Genomic DNA, 27979 nt, shown 5'->3' with positions numbered 1-27979 from the left:
GGCGCTCTGCCGCGCGGCTGCCAACTTGGTACAGTTATAGTAAAAAAAAAAAACACTTTCACCACACGGCCTGGAAATAGAACATTGGCGGAGCGTTGGGCGAGGTGTGAACACGCGTCTGACGCCGCCGGTGTGGGATAGGTCCATTGAAAATAATGGAGGCAGCTGTTTTGACGCGCGGGTCGTGCACCGTTAGCAGCCTGTGTGTGTTGCCCTTAAGGGAGAGTAAGGTGGGTCAATCTATGTTGAGTTGCATTATTGCCTACGTATGCAGGCCTGGCATGTGCCTTAATGTGCTTATTACGATGTGTTTGTGTGTCACAGATGACAGGCATGCACGCTCGCTCACCAGCAGGCTGTAGAAGAAGACGTGGACAAAGACCCCCAGGCTACAGATGATCAGATACAGCAGATGGTACAGGAACTCTACATCCATGATCATGGCTTTGTAGCCCCGCGTGAACGTTCCCCGGTTCCCCACATAGCTCATTAGGAAGATGATCTTGTTACACACCTGTAGCCCCAGGGGACACCGACCACAGGAACATGTAGAAACAACAGCCACATTGAGATTGAGCAGGAAACACAGTCAAGAGGAGACAAAAAGTCTCCTACTGTCTATTTGAAAAGCTGTCTTAAGAGCAATGACTATTATTTACTGTACAACTCTTTAAACTGTACATGCGATTTGAGTGTAAAGTCCAAACATAGCCGTGGCGTGGGAGAGAACTACTCTAAAGCTGCTTGCAAATTATTACTCAATGCTGCATCAAGCCATTCATTTTCTATACGTAGAGAATTTAAGGCAACTCTCGAAACGTCAGCCAGAGTTAAGTTGAACTCGTTTGAACTTAACACTTACGAGTGACATTGAACCTAAAGGTCCAGGGCAACAGAGGCCTGCCTTGAGAGACCCTATATAAACAGGTGGTCCACATTCACTTTACAACACAATGTTAAATGCTCATGCACATTTGCATGGCTCGTACCTACACACACACACACACACACAGACAAAAACTCACATTGAAAGCCCCAAGTAAGAAGAGGGTAGGCTCCAGGCCCACAAAGAAGATCAGTCGTAAGATGGTGGAGGCAATGAGGGCTCTGATGCCGTGGGGCTGAGGCAAGACAATGACAATCGCCAGGGAAATCAGCATGGCCAACCACAGTAGGGCTGACAGGTGGGGATCCAGCGTACCTGAGGGCCATGGAGATTGTGGATTGAGATTCTGAGTGGGTGCTGGGTGCAGGTAATACAAATCATATACTGTACATCATATTGGGTGTACGAAATTGTAAATTCTAACATATTTGGTAGAATACATTACAGTTATAGCAAATTAATGCAAATTAATGCTGGCCAGTGTGGGTGACTTCAGAACAGTAAAATAAAATCTTCAGGGTATGAGATGGAGTCTATCCTCAGTTGGAACCATCAACTAGTCACAGATCAATCGCCCCTCCAGCTGTGGGATGTAGTCTATCCTCAGCTAGCCTAACAACAAATTAGCCAATCGCAGAGCAATCATCGCTTCAGGCTATGGGATCAAAAAAGCTTGAGCTGAAAGAACAATGGTGGCGTTTTCTGGAAACTAGCTCTTCTGTATTTCACCTATACAGTCTAAAGGCCAGTCCACACCAATGCAACTAGTCGCAACTTGCAAACAGTAAGAAATTGCACCAGTCTGGACTGACCAGTTGCAGACCGGTGACATTTGGTGATAATGGTTGCAAGGAGTAGCAGTTGCAAATCATTGTTGTGGACTGAGCTTAAGGTTCTTACACACATTTATTCAAACTGTTGTTTGTGTCATGAGTATATCCACACAGAATGTGAATATTACAGTGATAAACTGACCTTTAACTGTAAATAAAGGCATAAACCTCTATGATTAAGGCATCAACTATACCTGTAGGTTTAAAGCAAACTACTTGCATGAGGTATTCAATACAGCCCCGTGTGTAAAGGTCATTATCAAATTAAATTGTAGGCAAAAAATATATAATAATAGGCAACATGGACAACAGCTAGCTTAAAAGTTTGTTAACACTATTAACCCTTTTCATAGAGGAAATATTCAACAATTTCATTGCAGGCTGAGTGGGAAAGTGTCACTGCTTCCTGTATCGTTCCCATATCTGCACGACGGCCAACTCTTCATGGCAGGGTGGCAGCTAGCCGCAATTTGCAATTGACAGCCCAAACATCAAAACAGAAAAGTCCTATCTGAATCAGATAGGACATTTAACTTAATGGCAAGATGACCGCTGTGTGCATATGGTCTATAGCTGTCCAGCATTTCAGACACTCATCATCATCATCAGGTCTCCTGCTCGGCAACGGGGGCGGTGCCATGCATAGAGCCAATCAGATTCCCTCCAAACTTCTCGGTTCCAGTGGGCTCGGCTTCAAGCCACCTCGTGAATTGAATTTGTGAATTTCAGACACTTAAGATTTGACATTTAAGCTAAATACATGCGACAAATACAATACAATATGACTCATTATTTCTGTTTTGGTCCAGACATTGCATATATTAGGTTTTTACTTAGCCCTGCTTTCGTAAAAACAATACAGATTTGTGCTGAATATCAAGATGTTTAACTAAAATGTCCAATGTGCATTCCTAAGCAGGTCTAAAGGTGATTGATCCATCCATATCTTACAGATAAAGAGGCAATGAACCATGTATTATCATCAGGTTTTATTTTATTATCATCTGGCTGCCCTTCTAAATACTTTCACTGACGGAACATAGCCAGATTCATTCAGTTTCCAGATGAGGCAAAGCAGACACGGCTTTTGGACTTTGTGAGTGTGCTGTGCACGTGTTTATGTTTTTATGTAACAGTGAGAGTGACGCATCAGAGAGTTAGCAATAAAACGAGCATGCCAGGCACCAACTCAATGCCAAGTCCCAGCCAATGTGTAACAGCAAGAGTCTCCCTTTTCACACTGTGTGCGTGCATGCATTCGTCCAGTTGGACATGAGGTTAGTCAGGTATTCTGTATCCCAAGGCTCCACACAAAGACTTTGACCAACTCCCACCTTTGCCCCTTTCCCGCTTGGATTCTCCACACCTTTCCATGTAGAGATCACATGACAGGAACTTGTTACATAACATAACTCCTAGTAGGCTAAAAATATTCTTGGCTACAGCCAAATCCATAAAGGAAGTTGTTGCAGTGATCCTGCGTTCGGCAGCCCCCACTGAGGGACCTCAGGTGTGACAGCTTTTCAACACTGTTCATATGTTTTTAAAAGGTCCCGAAATAGCTGACTGACTCTGTTACCGTGAGAAGACACGAGCATGGTCGTTAACTCTTCCCTGACAGGACATTCAGAGATAAAGTAACTTGAAGTGCTGTGGTTAACAGAACAAACGGTAAATAAATACCTTGTAACTGTAAGGATGGTCAATTTATACAGTCTCCCAGTTTTGCACTCATCATTATTACTATTATTATTTTCACATCTGTTTGCATTAAGCCAACTTCCCCTGCATACAGAGATGGTCAGCTGACCTAGTTCTATTTCCATGGTCACATTCCAGTCAGGCTCAAAGGGGCAGGGTAGAGGTGCCTTCAGCAGTCACTCTCCACACTGCTGCTCTGCTGACCTATAGCCCGGCAAGTAAACACACCTCTCTGAGAGAATGTAGGCCCCAGACGCCTTCGCAGGCTGTCCACGGCCTAGTGCACTGTCTGGTTATCTGTGACTTGTGCACATCTGCCCAACACTGTACTATGTTCCAAACTGCAGCCACTTGTTCAAACAAATCACCTCAAGGGGAAATCCAGGGTCAGTCATGTGAATGACTCATGCAGCTGTGAATAATGTCTGAGCTGATTATATACAGTATATGGCTACACACTGACAATGAAACAATATTGTCTTTTTAAATGTCTCAGCATCAAACCTTCACAGAGATAGCGTGCTATAAATGTTAACTTAGCACTTGACATAATTTCAGGTTTACAAGTGGTTGGTTTGAATATTAACAGAAATCACATGAGCAGAAATTGCATCCAGACCAGAGTAAATTGTGTGTTCATTTGTCAGAGTTAAATATTGACTGAATTGATTATTCAGTAATAATAGTCTTATTTTTTTTCATATTCATATTATAACTAGCTGCATTTTGAAGCCAACATAATTTCCCATGTCCTACAGTGACAGATATGGTATGTCCTTGAATGAACTGCTAAGCTGCTGTCCAATACTTTGACCGTAGCACTAGCAACCACATGAAAGCATCTAGCACTAAGCTAACAAGTTATTTTTTCCCTCTCCTCTATACAGCTCTGAGGAAGTTCAAACAAAAGGGATCTCGCCGCTTGACCCCAGACAGAACAATTGAAAGTTTATATGCAAGTCACAATGTGAGTCTTCTCTCTGCACTAGAACAATGAGGCTTCACAGATCACCACAAATACTGCCCCCAAGAAAACCGAAGAAGAAAGGGGAAGGGACTGGATGAAAGACTGGGAGACAGCAAAAACAAGCAAAAGCATGCAACTCCACTACACTGTATGTCAACGACAACTACAAAGAAAACCTTCCATTGTAACACACCTTCCATTGTAACATTGCATTGTTTTGTGCAAGACCTCCCGATAGTTGTATCACTTACACGTTATATAAACGTTTACATAAACTACGTTACATATACAGTCTGCTTTCTTTTCATGAATGTCCTGTGAATGGAGACTGCGAGGTGCTCTCTTCAGGTACCTGTTGACCTAGCAGAAGGAAGATTGTAAATCTGCGTCCACATGTGATGATGTGTTACTGTATTTTTGTAGCTTTTGATGATGCGATGCGAGAGTGTGGTCTAGCCAACACCAATTTGGACTTCTGGATCACTGCCCTCCACACTCTCTTATCTAACATCAGGTTATTGAGCTCTACAGTGTTGTTAGCTAAGCTATCATGCCAGTGCAGTGCATCTACATGGTGATGCCCTTCTTGCCCCTCATAGCATTCTTGTGTAGACTCCACCCAGGGCTCTTACCTGTTGTGCTGTGAGTGTCCATGTCTCAGCCCCATACAGCAGTACTGACTCCACAGTAGCTATGAACAGCCGCCTCTTAAGGTCTTCTCCCATGTCCCATTCCAGGTACAGTAAGTGCTCTCCGGACCTTCGGACAGTCCAGGCCCGAGGTATTGGGCGGTGCTTGACTGGCTCGGGCCCCGTCCGTGTCGAGCACCATGTGTTTACTGTCGGTTTTCTTGGCATTGAGCTTGAGGCCGATCTTCCTGCACTCCATTTCTACTGCCAGTAGTAGTTCCCTTCCTTTCTCTACTGTATCCGAGATTAGGGCGTAGTCAAGGTCAGTGACCATGACGGGGTATACTCGCCTTGACTTACTCGGGACTAAAGTGAACCCCATTGCCTCCTCTCTGCCAGTGTCTGGCTGTAGCTTGCCTCTATCAACTGGACCATCTGCTGACAGGTTGCGCTCCCTTACTCCTTCCAATATCCTCCTCAGCGCCAGTATCTGCCTGACTGTTGTTTGTTCCAGGCGGAAGCCGTTCTGTGAGTTTAGCTTTTAAAATAGCTGGTGCATCAATATTTCTGTGGTGGTGTGATCACATTTAAATAAGTTGGAGATCCGCATGCCCCACCCGGCTATGCAATACCCAATGTACCGGTGTCAGAGTACCCGTTCCACCCATCTGTCTGTCTTTTTTTATGCCCATATACAGTAGGTGATTGTATCTGTCCGTCTGTGTCCCATTATGGAGTTCTGTGTCAGGCATGCTCAAATATGAAGTGTTGTCAGAACAGGCCAGCTCCATATGAGGAGATATATGGGTGATCAGGACCAGAGCCGGGGCAGAGGCTTTTGTGCTGGTTCTGGACAACTGGCTATCCGGCGGACTCTACACGGGGCACTGCACTCCCTGTGGTGGTGTAGAACACGTGTGTCGAATTTGAAGTCAGTGGGGTGAACGGTTTTCGTGTTACGTGGATTACAGACTTAATACACACGTACGTACAGAGACTTGCATTTATAGACAGATGTGGACCTGGTCATATTATGAAAGTAATTTGCAGTTGGTTGGTAAATGCAATTTGGACAGCTAATTCAAAAAGTGTTTTTTTTTTTTTAAATCAAAACTTCAACCTCAAGCCATTACTGTATATTTCAAAGTAGGTAGTAGTAAGAGAATATTTTGCATGCAATTTAAAGGGGGTTGTCTTTGAGGTGTGTTATTATTACTAAGTAAAAAATAATTTACACCCAAGAGTAAAATGAACACTAGTCTAGACCTTACTGTGCAGGTTGGTAAACCCCATCACCCTAGTAGTTTTCCAAACACCACTGAGTTGTAAAAGAGTACTGGAAATTATGTAAGAGCAGCCAGTGAACTAAGAGGGTTGACATGGATCCACATTGTTATCAGGCAGGTGTCATTTTCCAGGGGAGCCCAAACACTCCAGCATGGTGTTATGTTTCTGGAACTCATGTAGGTAACCACAGCAGCATGCGCACACGCACGTGCACACGCACACACACACACCCACACACACACGTGTCAATGTACACACGTCACTCTCACACGAACAGACACATGCACCTAATTAACAGGAGTGATGGAGACCGTGCAGAATAAGCCAATTGCTGCTGTGAGCAAGAATGACAAACAGGGAATCTGGTAACATGTTAAGTCACATGTGGGTGTCACGCTCAAAGGTATCAATAATCAGGTCATGCCCTGATTAAAGGTAAATCTGATCTCTGGTTTTGTGATGCCATCGAGTGCAAAAGACGAAACGTCAGATTGGATTACATTATATCACACCTTTAGGTGTGATGGAACTTACTTCAGTTAGGGGAGATGTGTGAGGCTACACCTACACCACAGGCATTAACAGACCACAGTTCTCTCAAAGACACATCAACACTGCTGTGGGTTGACAAAGTCTACATTTAGAATTCCATTTTATACTTGTGGAAAAACTAGATTTTACTTGTGTTTCGTATCGCACCATTAGTCACAAGATAACATTCCACTTTAGTCATGGACTGAGCTGCAAAAAATGGATTAGTTCAAATGTACTACGGTAAAGAAAATGACTTTAAACTGTGTTAATGGGCTGCTGGCCAATTCATGTTCAACATGAACAAATAAGCATGAGTGTGTGAAGTGACTGCAATAAATCTGAGTATAGTAGAGTGGTATCACGAGACCTATATGAGCAGAGGCGAAAGAGAGCTTAACAGCATTGACAACTTGCCTTATTCAACTTCCCTGTACAGGTTTGTTATCAAGTGTTAAATGTAGCATATTGTTACTCTACCTTTAAAAAGTACCCGTTTATATGCCCCTTATACCATTTCCTGTTTTTTAACAGTCACACCCAGTGTACAGTATTAGCCACGAAACCCACATAGAGACAGAGATTACAATCTGGCCTCCTTAAACTTCAGAGAGTCTGATGCTTCTATAGTTGCCGGGTGCAGAAGGTTTAAATAGGGTGAAAGTGACTGACCTCCGCTCATGCCCTCCAGAGGGTAGAAGATGGCAACCAGCACGTTCATGAGCACAGCCAGGTTGAAGGAGATGCTGCTCCAGAAGGACATGTTCCTGGAGCACCAGTAGAGGATGGGCTGGGCTGCATGAGGCACACACACACACACACACAGGTTAATGTACTGACAATAACATCTTACTTGACCTGACCGGAAACCAATATTCAAAATAAATAATGTACTATCGCCAAATACTAGGCCTTATAATAATTTTCAATTTACTAATTTGTGGAAATAGCCATCCTACAACCTCACAGCGCGTCGCATCGTGATGCGCTGTGAGATTGTAGATAGGCTATTTCCATTCATTTTGAAGAAATGTAAGAATAATTGTCAACATCTTAATTGATACAGATGAATGGAGAGGATTATGATGATTATGAAAAATAATTGTGATTATCATCAAATAATTGCGACTAGGCGAAGATGTAATAATTGTGACAGGCCTGACTGCCACTTGGAACAACACATACTGCAGCATCAGAGTTTACTATACGAATACAAACAGCATGAGTTTACTTCACTTTATGTGACCAGTAGAATCAAAGAATATCACATGACAGGAAATGCCGTATAGTGTGTATACAATACCCGTTCATCATCTCACACTAACGGCATTGATACTTGGAAGATTTGACATTAATGCAAAATGCAGAGGTTTATAATGTTAAATAAATACAAAACTCATTTCAGCCAAGACAAAATGTCACCATAAGTCAGTGAAAAACTAAAATGTACGTCAGATTGTGTGTGTTGTGCAGCTGTACTGTAGTTAGCTACAGTGAAATATATTGAATCAGTCATTAGTGACTCCTTCCTTTGAGTGCCTTTTTTTGGGATGGAGAAAATCAAGTGGTTTAACACTTAACATCTATTGCAGTGAATTTCGCCTTAATTGTTTTGTCGACGATTTTAATGACTTTGAAATGTCTTTCAAATGTATCATAAACTTGACATTGGACAATTTAACCAAATAGTACATAATACTAGTTAAACGTATGACTATAAACAAAGAAAGTGAATTTGAAAGGTTTCAAGATTAGACATTTAGGCAAAAACATATTTGCGGAGCCAACAACTATGTATTGTACACTCACAATCACACCGCCCATGCAGGCATCGGTCAGGAGTATCATGGCATGACCAGGGCTATTTTTTTAGCTAATGCTGTTTATTAGAAAAGAAGAACTGAGGGTGGGGACTTTTGGCAACAGAAGTGGTTACTAGCTGTTAGCACCAACGGAACAACACGGTCTCCGGCTGTGCTGCTGATTCATTCAGATAAGAGAGGCTGCGGCATCACGTGTTGACTCAGTGCACACAGACCATCTCCTGGCCGAGGGGACAGGCCACAACACGCTCCCATTGAGGAGACAAAGGAAGCAGTCACACGTTTACTGTGCTGCTGGCCAAGGGAGAGGCAGTCAGGGGGGAGGTCACCCAGGACATGCCCTGTCGCCAAGGGAAACTAGAACAGGGCTGGCTATTTACCAACACGGGAGAATGTCAGTGCTTAATAACAATAGCCTAAGAGGAGGATTGCCCATCATGAGGTGGACTTCACATGACCTCGCAAGCTTTTTTTCACCAGCGGCTGTTGTTTTCACTCTCTCACTCCTCCCTGTTAATCTGTTTTGGATTAATTTTGCTCCCTTCATCACAGCTAGGAGGTATCGCAGACAAACATTACATCATAAGCCTGTTCCTCCTATCTTGGTTTCCACTATACATTTTTACACCTGTGGAGAGGAGAGGGCAGGGGAGGTCCCCCTTTCTCGCTCTCTTCCCTGTGGGTTTGAGGCAAGCGGAGGCTGTGTGACCTGGGTCGACCTCTAGTCCCATTGACCCTGGGACAGGCTGACTAACTCTGGGTCAAGTCAGAGCAGCTGACTCCAGCCTATAGCCGCAGAGCAGATTTCTTTTCATAACTTGCTTTGTAACTACATTTCCATCTCTCTGCAGTAAACAGTTTGTAACTACATTTCCATCTCTCTGCAGTAAACAGTTTCTTCCCCAATTGTGAGTCTGTGCTCAGTTTCCATGGTGTGCACTTGAACTGAACATAACCTCCCAAATAACAATTCCCTTTTTTTGAGGCACACAGTCTCCAATCATGAGCGTGAATATGAATGTGTGTATAGGTCTGTATGTAGGTCCCAAGACCCTATGTCCCTATGTCTGAGTACTATAACTCAATTGTAACAATAAAAGTATAGTTGCATTGCTTCGTTGCGTTCACACGTGCAATGTTTTTGCTTGTGATCAATTATTTCTTATCTTATAGTCATTACAAAACATACATTAACCACTTCAACCCTATACATTTTGGCCATTTGAAAATAGCCAATCTAGAAGCTTACAGTACAATGATGTGACACATTGTGACTCTGAGCTTGTAGGTTTCGGAAGAATAGGAGTACGGTTGACATGATATTTACAACACGGCAACTCCAGGAGAAGTGTCGGGAACAACACCAGGACCTATTCATGGCCTTTATCGATCTCTCCAAGGCTTTCGATACTGTCAACAGGGAGCTCCTCTGGAGCGTGCTTAGCAAGTTTGGCTGCCCAGCCAAGTTTGTCAGCATCCTCCGCCAGTTCCACGACGGGATGATGGCCCGTGTGACCATTGGAGGACTAGAGTCTGAATCTTTCCCTGTACGCACAGGGGTAAGACAGGGGTGTGTGCTGGCACCTGTGCTCTTCAATGTCTTCCTCCTGTGTGTTACCCACCTTCTCCATAAGGAGCTTGAGTCTAGCAGTGGTGTTTTAGTGGATTTCAGACTGGACGGAAACCTCTTTAATATCAGGAGGCTACAGGCAAAGACCAAACTGTCCACAGAGCAGGTCCTTGAGTTGCAGTATGCAGATGACTGTGCTCTTGTGGCACACTCTCCACAGGACCTCCAGTCCATCCTTGCTGTGGTTGTCAAGGCCTACAGCAGGATGGGGCTGTCTGTTAACACCACCAAGACAGAAGTGGTCTGCCAATGGAGTTCCAATACCCCACACACCCTGCCTGCCTTCACCATTGACCACAAACCACTGACAATAACTCCATCATTTAAATACCTGGGCAGTATCCTCTCTGAAGACTGCAGCATTGACAGTGAAATCCAAAACCGGATCAAGCAGGCATCAGCTGCCTTTGGGAGACTACGGCGACGGGTCTTCCAGAACAACAACCTTCATCTGCACACCAAGGTTTCTGTCTACCAGGCTGTCTGTATCACCACCCTCCTCTACAGCTGTGAAGCATGGACCACATATAGCCGTCACATCAAGGCCCTGGAGCGTTTCCATGTTGGATGCCTGCAGCGCATCCTTGGCCTCACCTGGCGTGATCATGTACCTCAGACTGAAATACTTGCTAAGACCAACTGCAGGAGTATTGAGGCCATGATCACCCAGCACCAACTGCGCTGGCTCGGACACGTGATACGGATGCCCCAAGATCGGCTGCCCCGTAGAGTGCTGTATGGCCAGCTCCACCATGGCCAGCGCCTGGCAGGAGGACCAAAGAAGCGCTACAAGGACCAGCTGAAGACCTCACTGAGGAAATGTAACATCAGGCCTGAGGACCTGGAGGCTGCTGCTGCTGACCGTGACGCATGGCGGCAGCGCTGTCACGATGGAACTCAGAGGCTGGAGGAGGACAGGACTGTCCGAAGACAGCAACAGAGGCAACAGAGACACAGGAGGAACACACCCATGGCTGCCAGTACCACTACCACCACTACAACCTACCCATGCCCCACCTGCAATAAAACATGTGGTTCCAGGATTGGACTCTTTAGCCACCAAAGAACTCACCGTTAAGGACATAAGTGGACGTCATCATCGGATTCGATGGACAACCATAAGCAAGTAAGTAAGATCTTTAAAAAAAATTATAATAATAATATATATAAATAGTCCCAAACTTCAAATGGGACATTCTGCATAATTATTACTTTTGGTACTTTAAGTGCACTTTGATGCAAATACTTTTGTATTGGCATCAAACTACTCCAGACCTTTACTTGTAACGGAGTAGTTATATATTGCAGTATTGATACTTTTACTTAAGAAAAATGTGATTACCTTTTCCACCACTAGTGTTCTTGACCAACCTACGGTAGAGTAGAGAGTGGCTAGGGCACAGATGAAGGCTAGAACAACCTACAGTAGAGTATAGAGTGGCTAGGGCACAGATGAAGGCTAGAACAACCTACGGTAGAGTAGAGAGTGGCTAGGGTACAGATGAAGGCTAGAACAACCTACGGTAGAGTATAGAGTGGCTAGGGCACAGATGAAGACTAGAACAACCTACGGTAGAGTATAGAGTGGCTAGGGCACAGATGAAGGCTAGAACAACCTACAGTAGAGTATAGAGTGGCTAGGGTACAGATGAAGGCTAGAACAACCTACGGTAGAGTATAGAGTGGCTAGGGCACAGATGAAGACTAGAACAACCTACAGTAGAGTATAGAGTGGCTAGGGCACTGATGAAGGCTAGAACAACCTACGGTAGAGTATAGAGTGGCTAGGGTACAGATGAAGGCTAGAACAACCTACGGTAGAGTATAGAGTGGCTAGGGCACAGATGAAGACTAGAACAACCTACGGTAGAGTATAGAGTGGCTAGGGCACAGATGAAGGCTAGAACAACCTACAGTAGAGTATAGAGTGGCTAGGGTACAGATGAAGGCTAGAACAACCTACGGTAGAGTATAGAGTGGCTAGGGCACAGATGAAGACTAGAACAACCTACAGTAGAGTATAGAGTGGCTAGGGCACAGATGAAGGCTAGAACAACCTACAGTAGAGTATAGAGTGGCTAGGGTACAGATGAAGGCTAGAACAACCTACGGTAGAGTATAGAGTGGCTAGGGCACAGATGAAGGCTAGAACAACCTACAGTAGAGTATAGAGTGGCTAGGGCACAGATGAAGACTAGAACAACCTACGGTACAGTAAAGAGTGGCTAGGGGACTGATGAAGGCTAGAACAACCTACGGTAGAGTATAGAGTGGCTAGGGCACAGATGAAGGCTAGAACAACCTACAGTAGAGTATAGAGTGGCTAGGGCACAGATGAAGGCTAGAACAACCTACAGTAGAGTAAAGAGTGGCTAGGGCACACTGATGAAGGCTAGAACAACCTACAGTAGAGTATAGAGTGGCTAGGGCACAGATGAAGACTAGAACAACCTACAGTAGAGTATAGAGTGGCTAGGGCACAGATGAAGGCTAGAACAACCTACAGTAGAGTATAGAGTGGCTAGGGCACAGATGAAGGCTAGAACAACCTACGGTAGAGTATAGAGTGGCTAGGGCACAGATGAAGACTAGAACAACCTACGGTAGAGTATAGAGTGGCTAGGGCACAGATGAAGGCTAGAACAACCTACAGTAGAGTAAAGAGTGGCTAGGGCACACTGATGAAGGCTAGAACAACCTACAGTAGAGTATAGAGTGGCTAGGGCACTGATGAAGGCTAGAACAACCCGGACGGGACGCCCACCAAGTGAAGGTTTACAAATCTGTCATGCCTCTGAAAATATGTATTCAGATTTAGCTTAGGATCTTTCTTTAGCTAGGTTGTTTTATTTGCGATATAAATTCAAGAGCAACTAGAAGAAGTGCCCCTTGGGGCACAGGTCTTCACAAGGACTTAAGTGGGCCTCCTGGTGGCGCTCAAAAAGGCAGAATTGAAAAATGCATGACAGATGTTTTTCCTTGGCCTGTAGGGAGTGTGCATACAAAGTTTTACGCAGATCGGTGCAGTTAAATGTAAATACGCGACTCGGCCTGTTATAGCGCCACCATGAGGCTGATCAGAAAAATGTCAAGTGGCATTTCTTACTCAGCCTAGTGGGAATATGCGTTTCTGAGCTGACACTGCGTTGATGATATGCTGCATTTTATACAAAACGGGCCACTCCTGAAAACTTTGGAAGGCAATCTTAGCAAATCGGGATGGAATATGAGAAATCAAACAAACCCGTCTTGATCACATGACTATAGAGATCATGTGTACCGATTTGCGAGAAACTTTGATGAAATGAAGGAGTAATATAAAAATGTGTTTTAAATATGTCAGCCTCATTGCGCTATTAAGAGCAGATGTGAAAAATACCAGGCAAAGGTTTGTCCTTGGCCTCTAGGGAGTGTGCATACAAGGTTTTACACAGATCGGTGCAGTTATAGGTACAAACACAAATCGGCCAGTTATAGATGCCACCATGAGAGGCTGAGTTGAAAATGTTCAAGTGGCATTTCTTCCTCGGCCTAGTGGGAATGTGCGTGCGTGCAATTTCACGGAAATCACACAATGTGTTCATGATTTGCGGCATTTTGTTCGAAACGGAGCACTTTGGAAGCCAATCTTAGCAAATAAGGATGGAATATGAAATATCGGACAGATCCGTCTTGAACACATGACTATAGAGATACTGTGTAACGATTTGCGGGATTTTTGGAGAGAATCTGCAATCTGGAGGAGTAATAGCACAAAATATGTTTTTCAAAAGTCGACCCCCTGGTGGCACTATAACAGGCCGTTCTGGAAAATTTGGGGCAGAGGTTCATCGTTGGCATCCAGGGAGTGTGTGTGTTAAAAATGCAAAGTGCAAAACATACTCTCTCCCCATGCCTTCGGCCTGGTGGAGACAATTAAAGAAATACCATAAATTAGAAAACAAATGTTTTAAGAAGTAGCGAAAATAGAAGAAGTAGTAGAAGAAGAAGTAGGTCAGGAGTGGCTTGTCGGTATCAGCCGGTAACACGTGGGAGTCTGTCTCCGTAACAATGGGTTGCTGAGGTGAAGCGCCACACCTACCATCAGTTCCCAGTACTTCTGAGGTGAAGCGCCACACCTACCATCAGTTCCCAGTACTTCTGAGGTGACGCGCCACACCTACCATCAGTTCCCAGTACTTCTGAGGTGAAGCGCCACACCTACCATCAGTTCCCAGTACTTCTGAGGTGAAGCGCCACACCTACCATCAGTTCCCAGTACTTCTGAGGTGAAGCGCCACACCTACCATCAGTTCCCAGTACTTCCCGCACGACTTGCCACACCCAAATCCTGCTACTCATACGCTGAGTTGGCAGTGCCCACGAACGAACCCATGAACTTGTGGACCAAAGGTGAGGGCTCTACCAACTGAGCTACCTGGACACAATATAAAATAGCAGGCTGGTAGATATGCTATTTTCACTAGTTTGGTCGCAGGCAAAATTCCTTTTTTGGGTCATGGGCTAAAATGTTTGGGAACTACTGGTTTAGAGGACTGTCTCTGGAAGAGCGTGTACCCCTTGACCTTCTTGTCCTTCTAAGAAAACTATCAAGAAGGGGCATTAACCTCACATTCTCCATTGTAAAAGGCATGTTGCAGAAGCGTGTGTGTGCATTGTTGACATACAGTCAGTGGTGCATTCCAGAGAGAAACAGATGTTTTTGTATGGGCCTGCAGCATGTGACAATCAAACACAACTATAATGGTAATAATACACCAAGGCACACTCACATTCCTTACATTTCACTGTAAATCACTTCGGTTAGTAAATGATTAATTCCAAACTTAAACACCTTAGCCTATCTTAGCGCTTAAACAAACTTATATTATAGTCAATCTTATACATGTTAATAACTTATCAAGGTTTACAAACCCTCCCCTCCTTCATCTTTCCAGGGGTCAGTACAGTGTGTGTGTGTGTGTGTGTGTGTGTGTGTGTGTGTGTGTGTGTGTGTGTGTGCATGCGTTCCTGTATAAGGAGGGCCCAAGGGCCTGGAAGGATGCCAGAAGAGGGTGTGTAAAACAAGAACTAGTAGATAGAGAGGTTGGAAAAAGGACGCACATTGAACTGCGTTTTCGTCACCAGTAGCCTCTTGAGTACCTCGCAGCTTCTTCTGCCAGTTCATCTCATTAAAGAGGTCCTCAGAGTGCAAGAAGAAGTCATTGATCTTGCTGCCCTGCTCATCCCGTTCGGTGGTGTAGTAAACGCGCAGCTTGGACTCTTGGGTGAGGAATTCACAGATGTTGGGCACAGGGAAGACTATCTGCTCCATGGTGCGATCCAGACGCACAATCTGGACACAACCACAGCAGCAAAACAACCGTCACGCACACACACACACGGTCTTTATTAGTGATTCAGTGTTTTTCAAAACGTCCCACTAGGGTGCTTTATGAACTGGTCTGACTACTAGAAGCATTGGTATAAAAAGTTACCTGCAAATAATGAAGAGAGTGTGCAGAGCAGGGCTGTTTTATTAGCAGAAGTAGTTTCACAAACTCAAGCGATAACTCCTTCCTTGTTGGGAGGTTTTGAGCATGGTAAAACTATTTGCATTCTTGCACTCCCTTGTGCACACACGAGAACACGTGCACACATGCCATGGGTGTTTGTCATTCAAAGTATGAGTCTCCAAAACCAGGCCAACAAAAACAGTGACTATCACGTGCCTTTAAGGTCAGCACTGTTACTAAAAGAATATCAGTAGTAAAATCCACTTGATTTCACACGGAAATGATAAGACAGTTGAAACCCAATGTGTTTCACATTAAAATAAAAGGGGGAGTGTAAGCAGCAGACCCAAAAGTCCATCTGGGACAGCAGCCGACTGACCTCAATCTGAGCTGTATGTTTGGCATAGAACTCCAGGGCCTCATCCCCCTCGCCGTAACTCCCTCCTGGCTTCAATATGACCTGCAGTTCCTTGTTGTGACGAGCCAACTGAAATAACACCACCGCACAAATCAATGGCATCATCAGATCAATGTCAGCTTAGTATATTGTCAGCATCAACATGGACAACGATTTCCTGCATCGTCGGGGGTGCATGCATGCATAAGAGGGGAATATTGAGATTACTCTTGACGCGTATCCAACTGCAATGCAAATAGTTTAGCTTAAATAGGCAGGGCACAGTATAGCACATGCCACTAGTTGTTTTCTCTACTCAGCTGGGAGACATGCAGTTCGTTCACCCGCCAGGCCGCAGGGTTGCACGCTTTGGTTCAACATTGTGTATTACATAATGTTAACTGTTGTTAGCCCTAGATCATGGTGTGAGAAAACAACCAGCTATGTAGAGCTGCGTAGAGCCTTGGGCGGAAAGGGAGGAGATGAAGATGTCTGACATAACAAACTTATGGGATCCATAGGTATTGACACAGATTACAGGGCCTTCAGACCATTGGAAATCTATTTCCCAAGGACACTACGTGGCAATGTATGTATGTGTTGAAGTGTCCAGCTATGTTTGAAACAGTTTCAATATGCATGCAGATATTTGGTAGCTTACCTGATGCGCGAGGATGTAGATGTTATGGCCAACATTGCGTGGCGAGGCGGAGTGCTCTTCCTCGCCACCCTCGCCATCCTCACCATCCTCGGGCGCCTCCACCCCTATTTCGCCCTGCATGTAGGCCTTCTTAATCACATCCACCTGCAAGAGGGAAAGTGTCAGGTGAATGTCCACTCAACACCAACTGTGCCCTCCTGGAATGAACAGTGTTGTACTTACGAGCTCTTTGGGCCTCATATTGTAAAGTATCCTCTCTGCGTTCTCACTGTCATGGCGACTCTCCATGATAGCTAGGAGAAGCTTGGAGGCGTTGTTCTGAGAGAAGATGAGACAACTTAATATAATCTGTCAGCAGAATAATTAACATAGACATCAACCACATGAACCCTAGCATCCCTCCCTATTCTGGGCATGTCATAATAGGTCAACATTATGTAATAGGCAAACATTCAGTGAAAAAGGCAGATCTACAAGCTCGCAACGTTTTGCCCTGCGACCTATTGTAAGATCTGCTGTTTTCTGTGAAGAGATTTGATGTCAAGGGAGAAAAGGGAGGTGCCAGGTACAGATCCTTAGGTGACCCCAGTCAACAAAGTATGTACATATACAGGTATAGGCTTTAAGTGGCTAAGCAAAATGTGGGTGGTAAATAAGTTGAGTACTGGAAACAAATTAAAAATCATTCTTGCTCACTTTGAGTTCCAGCACCAGGTCCATCCTCTTTTTGCCAAGGGGATTGATGTCATTGAGGATGAGGGCAATAATGATGTCAATGCCATTGCATTCATGTGTGGCGATGCAGTTCTGTGGAAAACAAGTGTTCCAAGTGTTAACCCGTGCTAAATTGTCAGGAGACTCAAGTCAAAGTACATCCTGCTTAGCGGGGAGTACTGTACACGTAATGCCACAGCGGTTTGTTTGGTCTCGCTGATTACCTTCCATACAGCGAAGGGAGAGGAGCAGGTTTGATATTGTCGCAAAAAAAAGAAAAGAAAAACAACCACAGGCCCATTCTTTCCCCAGCATAGCTCCCACTGCGTACTGGGCCTTGTGCCAGTTTCTTGTTTAGACAAGCAAGGCTCACACTTACCACACAGTGATCCCAGGGCAACAGGAACAGAGGGTGCCGCCACCATCATCATGTGAGAAGACCAAGCAAAGCTAATCCTCAGAAAATAACAAATACAGTCACGGTTGCCCAGAGCAGGCAGGGGGTACACTGTTGTTGAAAGAGGAGCAGGGAACTACATGGCTTGATCTCAGTGTGGGATATGAGGGCTCTGGTTTCATCAAGTACATCTTGTTGTACTAAACCACATGGTTAAACCTGACAGAGGAATCATTTGTCACAATACATCCTGTGAATCCCAAAGAGAGTTAAACACCTGCTTCATGTCTTCTTTCAGATGTGCTGTGACAGTTCAGTTTTCCTGCCCCAATGCTGAGGGCTACTCCTTATAACCAATACTAAATTTGAGACTAAGCAAATCACTTTTTTTAAGATCAGAGTGTGAAACAAAAACAGAAACACAATTTTAGTGAGGGAATTTGAAGTTCTGTCAATAAAATACATATTATTTGGGGGGTAGGTTTCAATACAGGTGTGACCGACTAGTCACTACCCAGAGTAATCTCAGCAAGGCAAATGGCTTCTTGGTTAGAGTGGGTGACAATGTTATCACACGTAAAGATGAAATTACCTACCTAGGTTCCATCCTGGAGGCTAATCTTTCCGGTGATAAAATGGCCACCAACGTAATCAAAAAGGTCAACCATAGAACAAGATTCCTCTACAGGATCTCCTCACTGGTCAACAAAAACACATTGAAGACCTTAACAGGAGCCCTTGTACAGGGTTTCCTTGACTATGCATGCACCTCCTGGTACCACAGCACCTCAAAGGCCCTTAAAACCAGGCTCCAGACTTCCCAAAACAAACTGGTCAGGCTCCTACTTGACCTATCCCCCCGAACCCACCTCACCCCTGCCCACTTCGACAGGCTGGAATGACTTAGGGTCGACGACAGAGTACAGCATCTTGCAATGGGTCTGGTCCACAAGATTCGATACACCACCAAGATACCCATGTACCTGTCTAGATACTTCCTTAATGTTAACGAAGTCCACACCCACAACACCAGAGGGAGTGCAACGAACCATGTACAACCCAGATTCGGCACAAACAAGGGACTAAATTCTTTTCGCTCCTATGCCACCAAAATGTGGAACGCCCTACCAACTGTCATTAAGACATGCGAATCCCTTGACTCTTTCAAAACCGCTCTCAAAGGGCACCTACGGACGGCTGCAATTCGAAACTGGCCCCTGTAAAATCGGAATCCCTCAAACACGAACGCAAGGACAACACAAGAGACGGTCGCGGCCACACAGCCAACTCAAGGTATGGCCACTGAGCCGACTTGGGGACCCAACGCAAGGACAACAAAAGAGACGGTCACGGCCACACAGCCAACTCAAGGTACGGCCACGGAGCCGACTTGGGGACCCAACGCAGCTCCAAGGAAAACAAACAAATTAACGGAGCTGAACGTGAATCCCCCCCACCCCCTTTTTTCCCCCTCACTGTATATGTTTCTTTTCCCTTTTTACCTCCTTTATGATGAATTCCTGTTCTGTCTATAGAAGTGTCTATTTGTACGTCTCTAAATGTTTTGATGATTTGAACATGGTGGACCCTATTGGAAACAAGTGTAATGCTTAATTGGGTCGTCCACTTACAGTTAACAGCCTTTGTATTGAGTTTGTGCTTGAAATGTACTGTAATTCTGCAAACTGTTAATACATTCTTCAATCAATCAATCAAAACCCAGGGCAAGGCAGGACACAACACAGGGCAGCTAGTCACTACCCAGGGCAAGGCAGGACACAACACAGGGCAGCTAGTCACTACCCAGGGCAAGGCAGGACACAACACAGGGCAGCTAGTCACTACCCAGGGCAAGGCAGGACACTACACAGGGCAGCTAGTCACTACCCAGGGCAAGGCAGGACACAACACAGGGCAGTTAGTCACTACCCAGGGCAAGGCAGGACACAACACAGGGCAGCTAGTCACTACCCAGGGCAAGGCAGGACACAACACAGGGCAGCTTTCTTAAGTAGACTGGTTTATTCCTCTCAGTTCAGGGAATAATTCACAATAATATTACTTTACACAGGAGAGCAGATGGCTCTCCACTGTCCGGACTCTCTTGAGTGTTTGTGGAGATGACTGATTTATCCTGTTGTGCCTTGATCAAGTCCATGCACAACAGGTGCGCAGCCACACCCAGCTCTGAGTCCAGTTCTAGTTTGACTCAGGCCCGTATGCATCGCTACATCTGTGACCCGTCACCCGGGTCACAGATGTAGCGATGCATACGGGAGGGCCCAGCAGACTCCCACTCCTGCTTCCAAGATGCCGCCAGCCATGCACTGGTGGATAAGTCCTCCGGGATGGAACGCAGCATCTCTTATGTCGCCTTGTTGTAAGGGTGGCGGGACTTGAGTCTGTTTGGAGGCTCTATTTCCACTGTAGTGTTGTGCAGGATATGCCAGTCGTGTATCTTAGCTTTCCTTGCTCTATCAACTCACCAGGACAGACTCAAGAAAAGGTGTCAGGTGACAAACAGAACAGATCTACAAGTTAATCTCTATTATTTTTGTCACATTTTCACCTAATGCTAGGCTATTTTACAAAATAGCCTATTTTACAAAATAGCCTAGCTATTTAATTATATCCAAATATTTTCCAAAACATTTCAAACCTTTTCCAGGCCTGGAATTTAAAAAAACATCCAGGAATTCCGTGACCGTGAGAACTCTGCCAATATTACCAGCCAGTAGCATTGACTATGCTACTTACTACATTCCTGCACCCCTCATAAGGAAAGACAGTAAGCCTTCTGACACCAACATGTAATTTATCTTATCAAATCTGTCATCTTATCAATCTTGCATCGGATTGCATGTGCACAACAAAGCTTATGTTTTTCCTGTGTGTGTGTGTGTGTGTGTGTGTGTGTGTGTGTGTGTGTGTGTGTGTGTGTGTGTGTGTGTGTGTGTGTGTGTGTGTGTGTGTGTGTGTGTGTGTGTGTGTGTGTGTGTGTGTGTGTGCGCGCGCGTGCGTGTGTGTGTGTGTGTCATGCACCTGATTCTCATGGCAGGGTCCCTGGCAGTATTCCGTCAGACTTTCTACCGTCTGGTTGATGAGTCCTACATTCTTCTCATTGATGTAGAGTCCCAGGAGCCCTAGACCTCCTGTGGTGCTGCCACAGATGCAGTCTAGGAACTGCAGCGTCTCACACACCAGATTATAGTTGTTCTTATTGTTCTGGTTGCGCAGGAAGTTCTGGAAAGGGATAGACACAAAAGGAGGTTGAAGAAAACCATCAAAGCCTCAGTATTGTAATCATTACTAGGGGGGGTCCACCTACCGGGTGGAGACACGCAATTCTATTTCTCTAGAATGTATAAGTGAAAATCCGTCCAGGGCAATCATAGAGTTTCACCAATGACCTTGGACAGGTGGTTTGTGAATATGTCTCCCTCAAAGCTACTGTACAATATGTCTCCCTCAAAGCTACTGTACAAGCCAGCCAAGAATTTAAATCTGGCCCACCACAAGGTTAACCACCATAACCCCGGCGTCCCTATTTTAGGCATGTCATTATATAGGCGACCTTCAACCTTCTTTTTGCATTTTTTTCAGACATAGCTCACAATGCATCAAGTTGCAACACACTATGATCTTGTAGACCAGCTAATTTACAATACAAAGTATAAAGGGCTTGAAGGGGATGGATGTTCACTTCAAATCTACTCTCAAAATATTTTGTGTGCACGGCAGACATTGCACCTCAAAATGTTATATTAATTTTACTAGACAATCCCCCTCCCCCCCCCCAACTTGAACTCCAAGATTAGGTTCCATCCTGGAGGCAAATCTTTCCGGTGATAAAATGGCCACCAACGTAATCAAAAAGTCAACCAAAGAACAAGATTCCTATACAGGATCTCCTCACTGGTCAACAAAAACACCTTGAAGACCCTAACAGGAGCCCTAGTACAAGGTTTCTTTGACTATGCATGCACCTCTTGGTACCACAGCACCCCAAAGGCCCTTAAAACAAGGCTCCAGACTTCCCAAAACAAACTGGTCAGGTTACTACTTGGCCTCACTCCCCGAACCCACCTCACACCTGTCCATTTTGACAGACTGGAATGGCTTAGGGTTGACGACAGAGTACAGCATCTTGCAATGGGTCTGGTCCGACCGTCCACAAGATTCGCTACACCACCAAGATACCCATGTACCCGTCTAAATACTTACACCCACAACATCAGAGGGAGCTCAACAAACCATGTGCAACCCAGATTGGGCACAAACAAGGGACTAAATTAATTTCTATGCCACCAAAATGTGGAATGCTCTACCAACAGTCATTAAGACATGCAAATCCCTTGACTCCTTAAAAACCGCTCTCAAATGGCACGTACGGACGGCTGCAATTCGAAACTGGCCCGTAAAATCTGAATCCCCCACCCAAGCTTTTTCCCCTCACTGTATATGCTTTTTTCCCCCTTTTTACCTCCTCTATGATTATTTCCTGTTTATGGCTATATAGAAGTGTTTATTTGTACGTCTCTAAATGTTATGATTAATTGAACATGGTGGACCCTATTGTAAACAAGTGTAATGCTTTATGGTGTGCTTGAAATGTACTGTCAATCAATCAATCGACTCATTGAAAACACACTCCCCTGGTTCTGGCAGTGGTGACCCCCATTGTCCTTCTAATTACTTTTTTCATTTTTATTTCATTCATTTTCTAACATTAAACATGGGAAAAAAGGAATTAAAAAAAGACGTTCCACTGACGCATTACGACAATATCAGTGACCAGAATATTTCTGATCAAATTAATTTCTAATTATAATTAAACATTGAATCAGCGTTGTGCAGATTGCATCTGGAAGTGGACACATTCCTATTCTTTTATATTGATTTCCTGGTTTGTGTTCTCTCCAAACATCAGGTATTCATTAGTTATTGCAGGGATGTGACAGGGCGGTGACATGTGTTTAATTACATCACAGTGAACTTAATCAGAGCTGTGTCTGGCAGTAAATCAATATGTCCCAGTCCCACCCACGCCGGGCCAAGCAGAGAGCGGGTGAGCCAGACATATTCAGCAGCCAGCCAGTCACCTTTTAATGAGGCTCTGACCGAGGCTGTGTATACAAACAGCTACTGTTAGAAGGAAGTGTACTGTCTGGGCTCTTGTACTGTAGCTGCCCAATGCCAAAAACTACCACAGCACCGTCCTCATAGTGAAACCAGACCAGTTGCATCACGTTGTTCCACAGAATGATGTCTATTTTCAACACAGTTTCATTTCTGTGTACCCGAGTCTGGTAGTGGAAATTCACAATGCAGGTCAGGAAATGTTCAAGTCTGCCATGGCCAGAGAGAGAGAGAGAGAGAGAGAGAGAGTGTGTGTGTGTGTGTGTGTGTGTGTGTGTGTGGGGGGGGGGGGGGTAAAACAAAATCCCCACAGCAGAAGTAGCCAATCCATGTAGACAAGTCATGTGGCAAATTGACACTTCGCCGCATGACCATTTTGCCCGACAAAAAAAAGAAAAGGTCGTTATTTTCCAACTGGAACTAAAGTGTTCTATGATGACACGTTTTGAAAGTTTCGTACAACAAAGTATACCTGTATACATGAAGCCTTGAAGGGCATTCAAGTGGTTGTGTGGCTGACCTGTAGCTCTCTGTTATGGTTTTCACAGAGCAGCTGCATGAGTCGCAGGATGGGTTGCATGATGGTGATGAGGACGCTCATCTCGCCTTCCTCCTGGCCCTTGTCTGCAGCGGGGGCGACGGCGGAGCCCTCGGCTGCCGCTTGGTGCTCCTCTGCCTCTGCCTCTCGGCGGTAGGTGGTGAAGGCTTTCTTGGTGACAGTGGTGGCCTCAACCAGCTGCTCTTTGACCTCTTCCGTCACCAGGGCAACCACCGTTACATCTTTGACTGGACAAGAAAAAATGCTACCACAGGTTATCAAATGCCTAAACTGAAGGATAATGGGGGCTTATAGAGCACCAAAGTCTGAAGTCATTTCTGAATTCCCATAGACAATTTTATTTATATTGTGTCAAATAAGAACTGTGTTCCAAAAAATAACAAATGATGCCGGCTGTTACTATCGCCAAATTAGTTAATTTTTTTACGATTTTTTTACGATAGTAAACGATACAGAGCCACCTCCCCGACAATATCGCAGAGACAGTTTGTTTATATTTGGCCACAATTCTTATATGAGACAATTCTAAGATGACCCGAGTGACATCGGGACTATGGTACTCTTATTGGGTGACAGTGATTAGACTTCTAGAAGAGGGCTGTCAGATAATGGGTGGGTTAAATGACCCAACTATTGCTATGTGAACACAGAAAAGAACAACCCAGACCTACTGTATGCAGTATAAGTAGATTCTAAACAGAGTAATAATTCCCTTGCCCAGTGTCCCCTAGCACAGTGGTTCCCAAACCTTTTAGCCTGTGATCCAAAAGAGAAATTAGAATTGATAGATTAGATGTGATTCACTAGTTTGTGTAGATAGATGTGGAACCAAAATAGCAGATCTACAAGCTCACAACGCTAGATCGGCTAGTTTCACTACTTCTTAAACATTTGTTTTCTAATTTATGGAATTTCTTGGATATGATTTCTCCATGAAATTACAGATTTCTTTTTTTTTATTAACATTAACATTGTTTTGCTTTTTTGGGAATGTTTTTTGAAAACAAAAATAAATAAAAGGTACCCATAAAAATGTGAGTGGAACCATTCCCTGACCCAGTGACCAGTGCCCTAGCAGCAGGGTTGTGAGTGGAACCATTCCCTGGCCCAGTGTGGGGAAGCAGTGCCCTAGCAGCAGGGTTGTGGGTGGAACCATTCCCTGACCTAGTGTTGTGAAGCAGTGCCCTAGCAGCAGGGTTGTGGGTGGAACCATTCCCTGACCTAGTGTTGTGAAGCAGTGCCCTAGCAGCAGGGTTGTGAGTGGAACCATTCCCTGACCTAGTGTTGTGAAGCAGTGCCCTAGCAGCAGAGTTGTGAGTGGAACCATTCCCTGACCTAGTGTTGTGAAGCAGTGCCCTAGCAGCAGAGTTGTGAGTGGAACCATTCCCTGACCTAGTGTTGTGAAGCAGTGCCCTAGCAGCAGGGTTGTGAGTGAAACCATTCCCTGACCTTTCTTCTGTGCAGGTGTGTCTTTGTCAGGTGGCTCCTCTTCCTTCTTCTTGCTGCCCAGGTCACTGGTGTTGACCGTCACCGTGGCTTTGATCTCCTGCTGGGCCAGCTTCATGCGCTCGTAGAACACCTTGAAGAACTTCTCTGACTTGTTGTCACTCGTCAAACGGATGAAGAATGACCGCTAGGGATTAACAAAACAAAACAATGTTCAATGTTATTCAGGTGTCATGTCTATGAATTGCTTGCATAGGGCCAAAATGGAAACAAGACCGCATGGACCTTTTTTGGTGCTATCCCTTTTTGTGTTCGACTGTACTCTGTTGCTGTTTTTACATTTCTGTTTAATAAACTATTCAATCAATCAGTCAATCAATCAATCAATCAATAAGTTTAGCCACTAACCAAGGCTCAATAGGGCATGGCAGTGGTTCCATCGTTCAGGTCCCGGTTCATTTTTCCCATAGAGATTCCCAAAGATGAAGATCAATTAATTTAAGCCTAGAATCAAGCCATTCAGGATCCTGGTGAACCATGACCATAACACATAATATAATATATCATTTTTGAAAACAGCAAAACAAAGGGAATTTATTAAATATAGTATATTATATATATTAAAAAAAAAAAATCTAATGTGTTATGGTCATGATTTACCAGGATCCTGGATGGCTTGATTCTAGGCTTAAAAAATAATACATATAAATATATTTGGAAAAATGAATGGGGTCTGGAACGATGGAACGAGAAACAATTCCGGCAGAAGGGTAGTAAACAAACTCACGATTTGCCACTCACTTTATGCATGCGCATAGAGCATACCCTACTGAACATTTCTCCACACTCTGTTGACAGCCAGAGGTCCTACAGTACGTGCAGTGGAGTTACATAAGCCTCTTCCTCTACTGCCAAGAAAATACCCTGTAAGGCTTCACTGTACTTCACCGTTCTCACCTGGGTGTTACACTATCTGCTCTGTGTCCACATTGCTCTAGCTGATTACAGTACATATACTGTATATTCCTGAGTGTTCATTTAACCCTGAAAGTGTACATGGGTTCCAAATGGACCCTCACAGGTGCATTTGACACTTACTGTGTATTGACAAACGCATACAGTATGGAGTGCATGCAGACACACCCACTGTAGCCATCTGACCATGCAGTCACACAAAGATGTTAGGACTCACACGAGCGTGTGCATGCACACACGCACGCGCGCGCGCGCAGCAGAGACAGGTGCTCATACAGTGTGCACAACAGACAGACAGCAACGTTTTGCCCATCATACTCCATGCTGGAGTAAACTGTGGACTTCAGCTGTTATAGGCCTTGCGACTGTGTAAAGTGTTTATCTTCCATTGATTTAGGGTCCCGTGAAGCTGTGGAGGAGGAGGAGGAGGAAGGACTTCTGCCCGTAGGAGTGTTAACACAAAGGGCAATCTTGTTTCAAAAGGCCTGCATGCAAAGTGAACTCATTTTCTTTTGCCCGCCACAAACAGGCTGGTATATATCCTTTCCTGTCCCATTGTTTTCCTCTTGACAATCCCTACTTACATAAGACCTGTAATCAGCTGAGTGGTTATGTAGCGTGCACACAGCGCCTCAGCTAAAACACTGTTACATCAGCCCACTGAGGGAGGGGAGGCGAGAGGAGAGGAGAGGAGGAAAATCCTGCTCTACTTTTTTTGGTTCCAGAGTGGCACGAATTGAGTGCATGGTGTGAAGAAGGAGGGGTTAGAAGGGAAGCGGTGTAGAGGCAAACTTATCGCATGCGTGCATGCATATACATTCTGGGATGGTTCTGAAAGCACGTTATGCAACTGTCTTTCCGGGTTGAGTTACAATAAGAGAATGGGAGGGGGGTGCATGGATACAGTAACATTATGAATGCACACTACAGTATAGCATAACAACCTTTTAATAAAACCACTATGAAATAGAAGCCATTACAGATCTAATCTTATCTGCACCAAAGGCGGGAGCACTTGACACTGAAACGGCAATTGAGTCATGTGAGTTCATGTTGTTTTCCCCCACTTTCTTTAACGTGCCATGTTTGCTTGTTTTTCTGAACCCTGTTTTGAGTAGTTAACATAATCCTGTTGACAAGACCGGGTCATTCATTGATAGTGATCTGATTAAAATCTTACAGCGGGCTTATGCAAGTTGGCAACAGAGAAGGCAGCAGCAGCGCCAGAAAAGCAACTTTATGACATTAGTGCGTTCAAATGACGGGACCTCATGACTGTGGTCATAACAAAGCAATTCCATCTCCCATCGGTTACATTGCACTTTTGCAAGCACCTGACTGGCATCAATTTGCAGAAAACAACACGAGTGAGAGAGAGAGAGACCCAAGAGAACAGTTTGGTTGCTGTCCTCCCACTGTGTGGCGTGTGGAATCAGGAACAGGAACTCAACTTTTTACTTACTGTACAAATCACAACAAACACAGTTGCACAGAACACGTACAACGTGATGTAAAACCACATTATCTGGACTTTGTATCGAGCCCAGAGTAAAGACACAGTATCCAGGGATACCCAGTTGTTGGCAAATAAGAACAAAGGGACAGTTTTGCGTTTCACGTTTTTCTACAGCAGCAAACATCCCCCTATCCGTATTTATTTTTGAACACTTTCCCATCAAAAGACAGCACTGCTGCTACATTTCCAAGGGAGGTGAGGTGACATTAAAAAAAATCTAAGCTTCTGTGTGTCTGACAAAAGGCAACAACATCAAAATAACCAACCAAGGTACAGGAATTGTTGCCACAACAACTAGAGCTAGCTTCAGAGAGCTTCGCCAAGAAACTGCTCTGAGCAGCAACCTGCTGATTCATTCCCTCCTCAGTCCTGCAGCCAGCCAGAGAGTTAAGC

At 44.7% G+C, this 27979-nt stretch overlaps 1 protein-coding gene across 17 annotated transcripts in view; it reads right to left on the bottom strand.

Annotated features, from left to right (window-relative positions):
* Positions 1 to 27979, bottom strand: part of itpr1b (inositol 1,4,5-trisphosphate receptor, type 1b) — a 118568-nt gene that overhangs the window by 19904 nt on the left and 70685 nt on the right. For 12 of the 17 annotated variants that reach the window (XM_079510905.1, XM_079510916.1, XM_079510915.1 and 9 more), the window contains 11 exons: positions 25099 to 25282; positions 23611 to 23876; positions 20994 to 21194; positions 17537 to 17647; positions 17063 to 17158; positions 16841 to 16984; positions 16162 to 16269; positions 15391 to 15622; positions 7507 to 7629; positions 1026 to 1201; positions 350 to 514 (listed from right to left, as the gene is read on the bottom strand). In XM_079510905.1, coding sequence (XP_079367031.1) covers positions 350 to 514; positions 1026 to 1201; positions 7507 to 7629; positions 15391 to 15622; positions 16162 to 16269; positions 16841 to 16984; positions 17063 to 17158; positions 17537 to 17647; positions 20994 to 21194; positions 23611 to 23876; positions 25099 to 25282 — 1806 coding nt within the window. The remainder of the gene's footprint in view (positions 1 to 349; positions 515 to 1025; positions 1202 to 7506; positions 7630 to 15390; positions 15623 to 16161; positions 16270 to 16840; positions 16985 to 17062; positions 17159 to 17536; positions 17648 to 20993; positions 21195 to 23610; positions 23877 to 25098; positions 25283 to 27979) is intronic. The other 5 variants (XM_079510919.1, XM_079510909.1, XM_079510913.1 and 2 more) reach the window with 1 other exon arrangement.

The sequence above is a fragment of the Electrona antarctica genome, assembly GCF_951216825.1.
Source record: "Electrona antarctica genome assembly, chromosome: 9".
Lineage (NCBI taxonomy): Eukaryota > Metazoa > Chordata > Actinopteri > Myctophiformes > Myctophidae > Electrona > Electrona antarctica.
The sequence above is the reverse complement of the archived record's forward strand: the minus strand, read 5'-3'. Positions and strand labels throughout refer to the sequence as shown.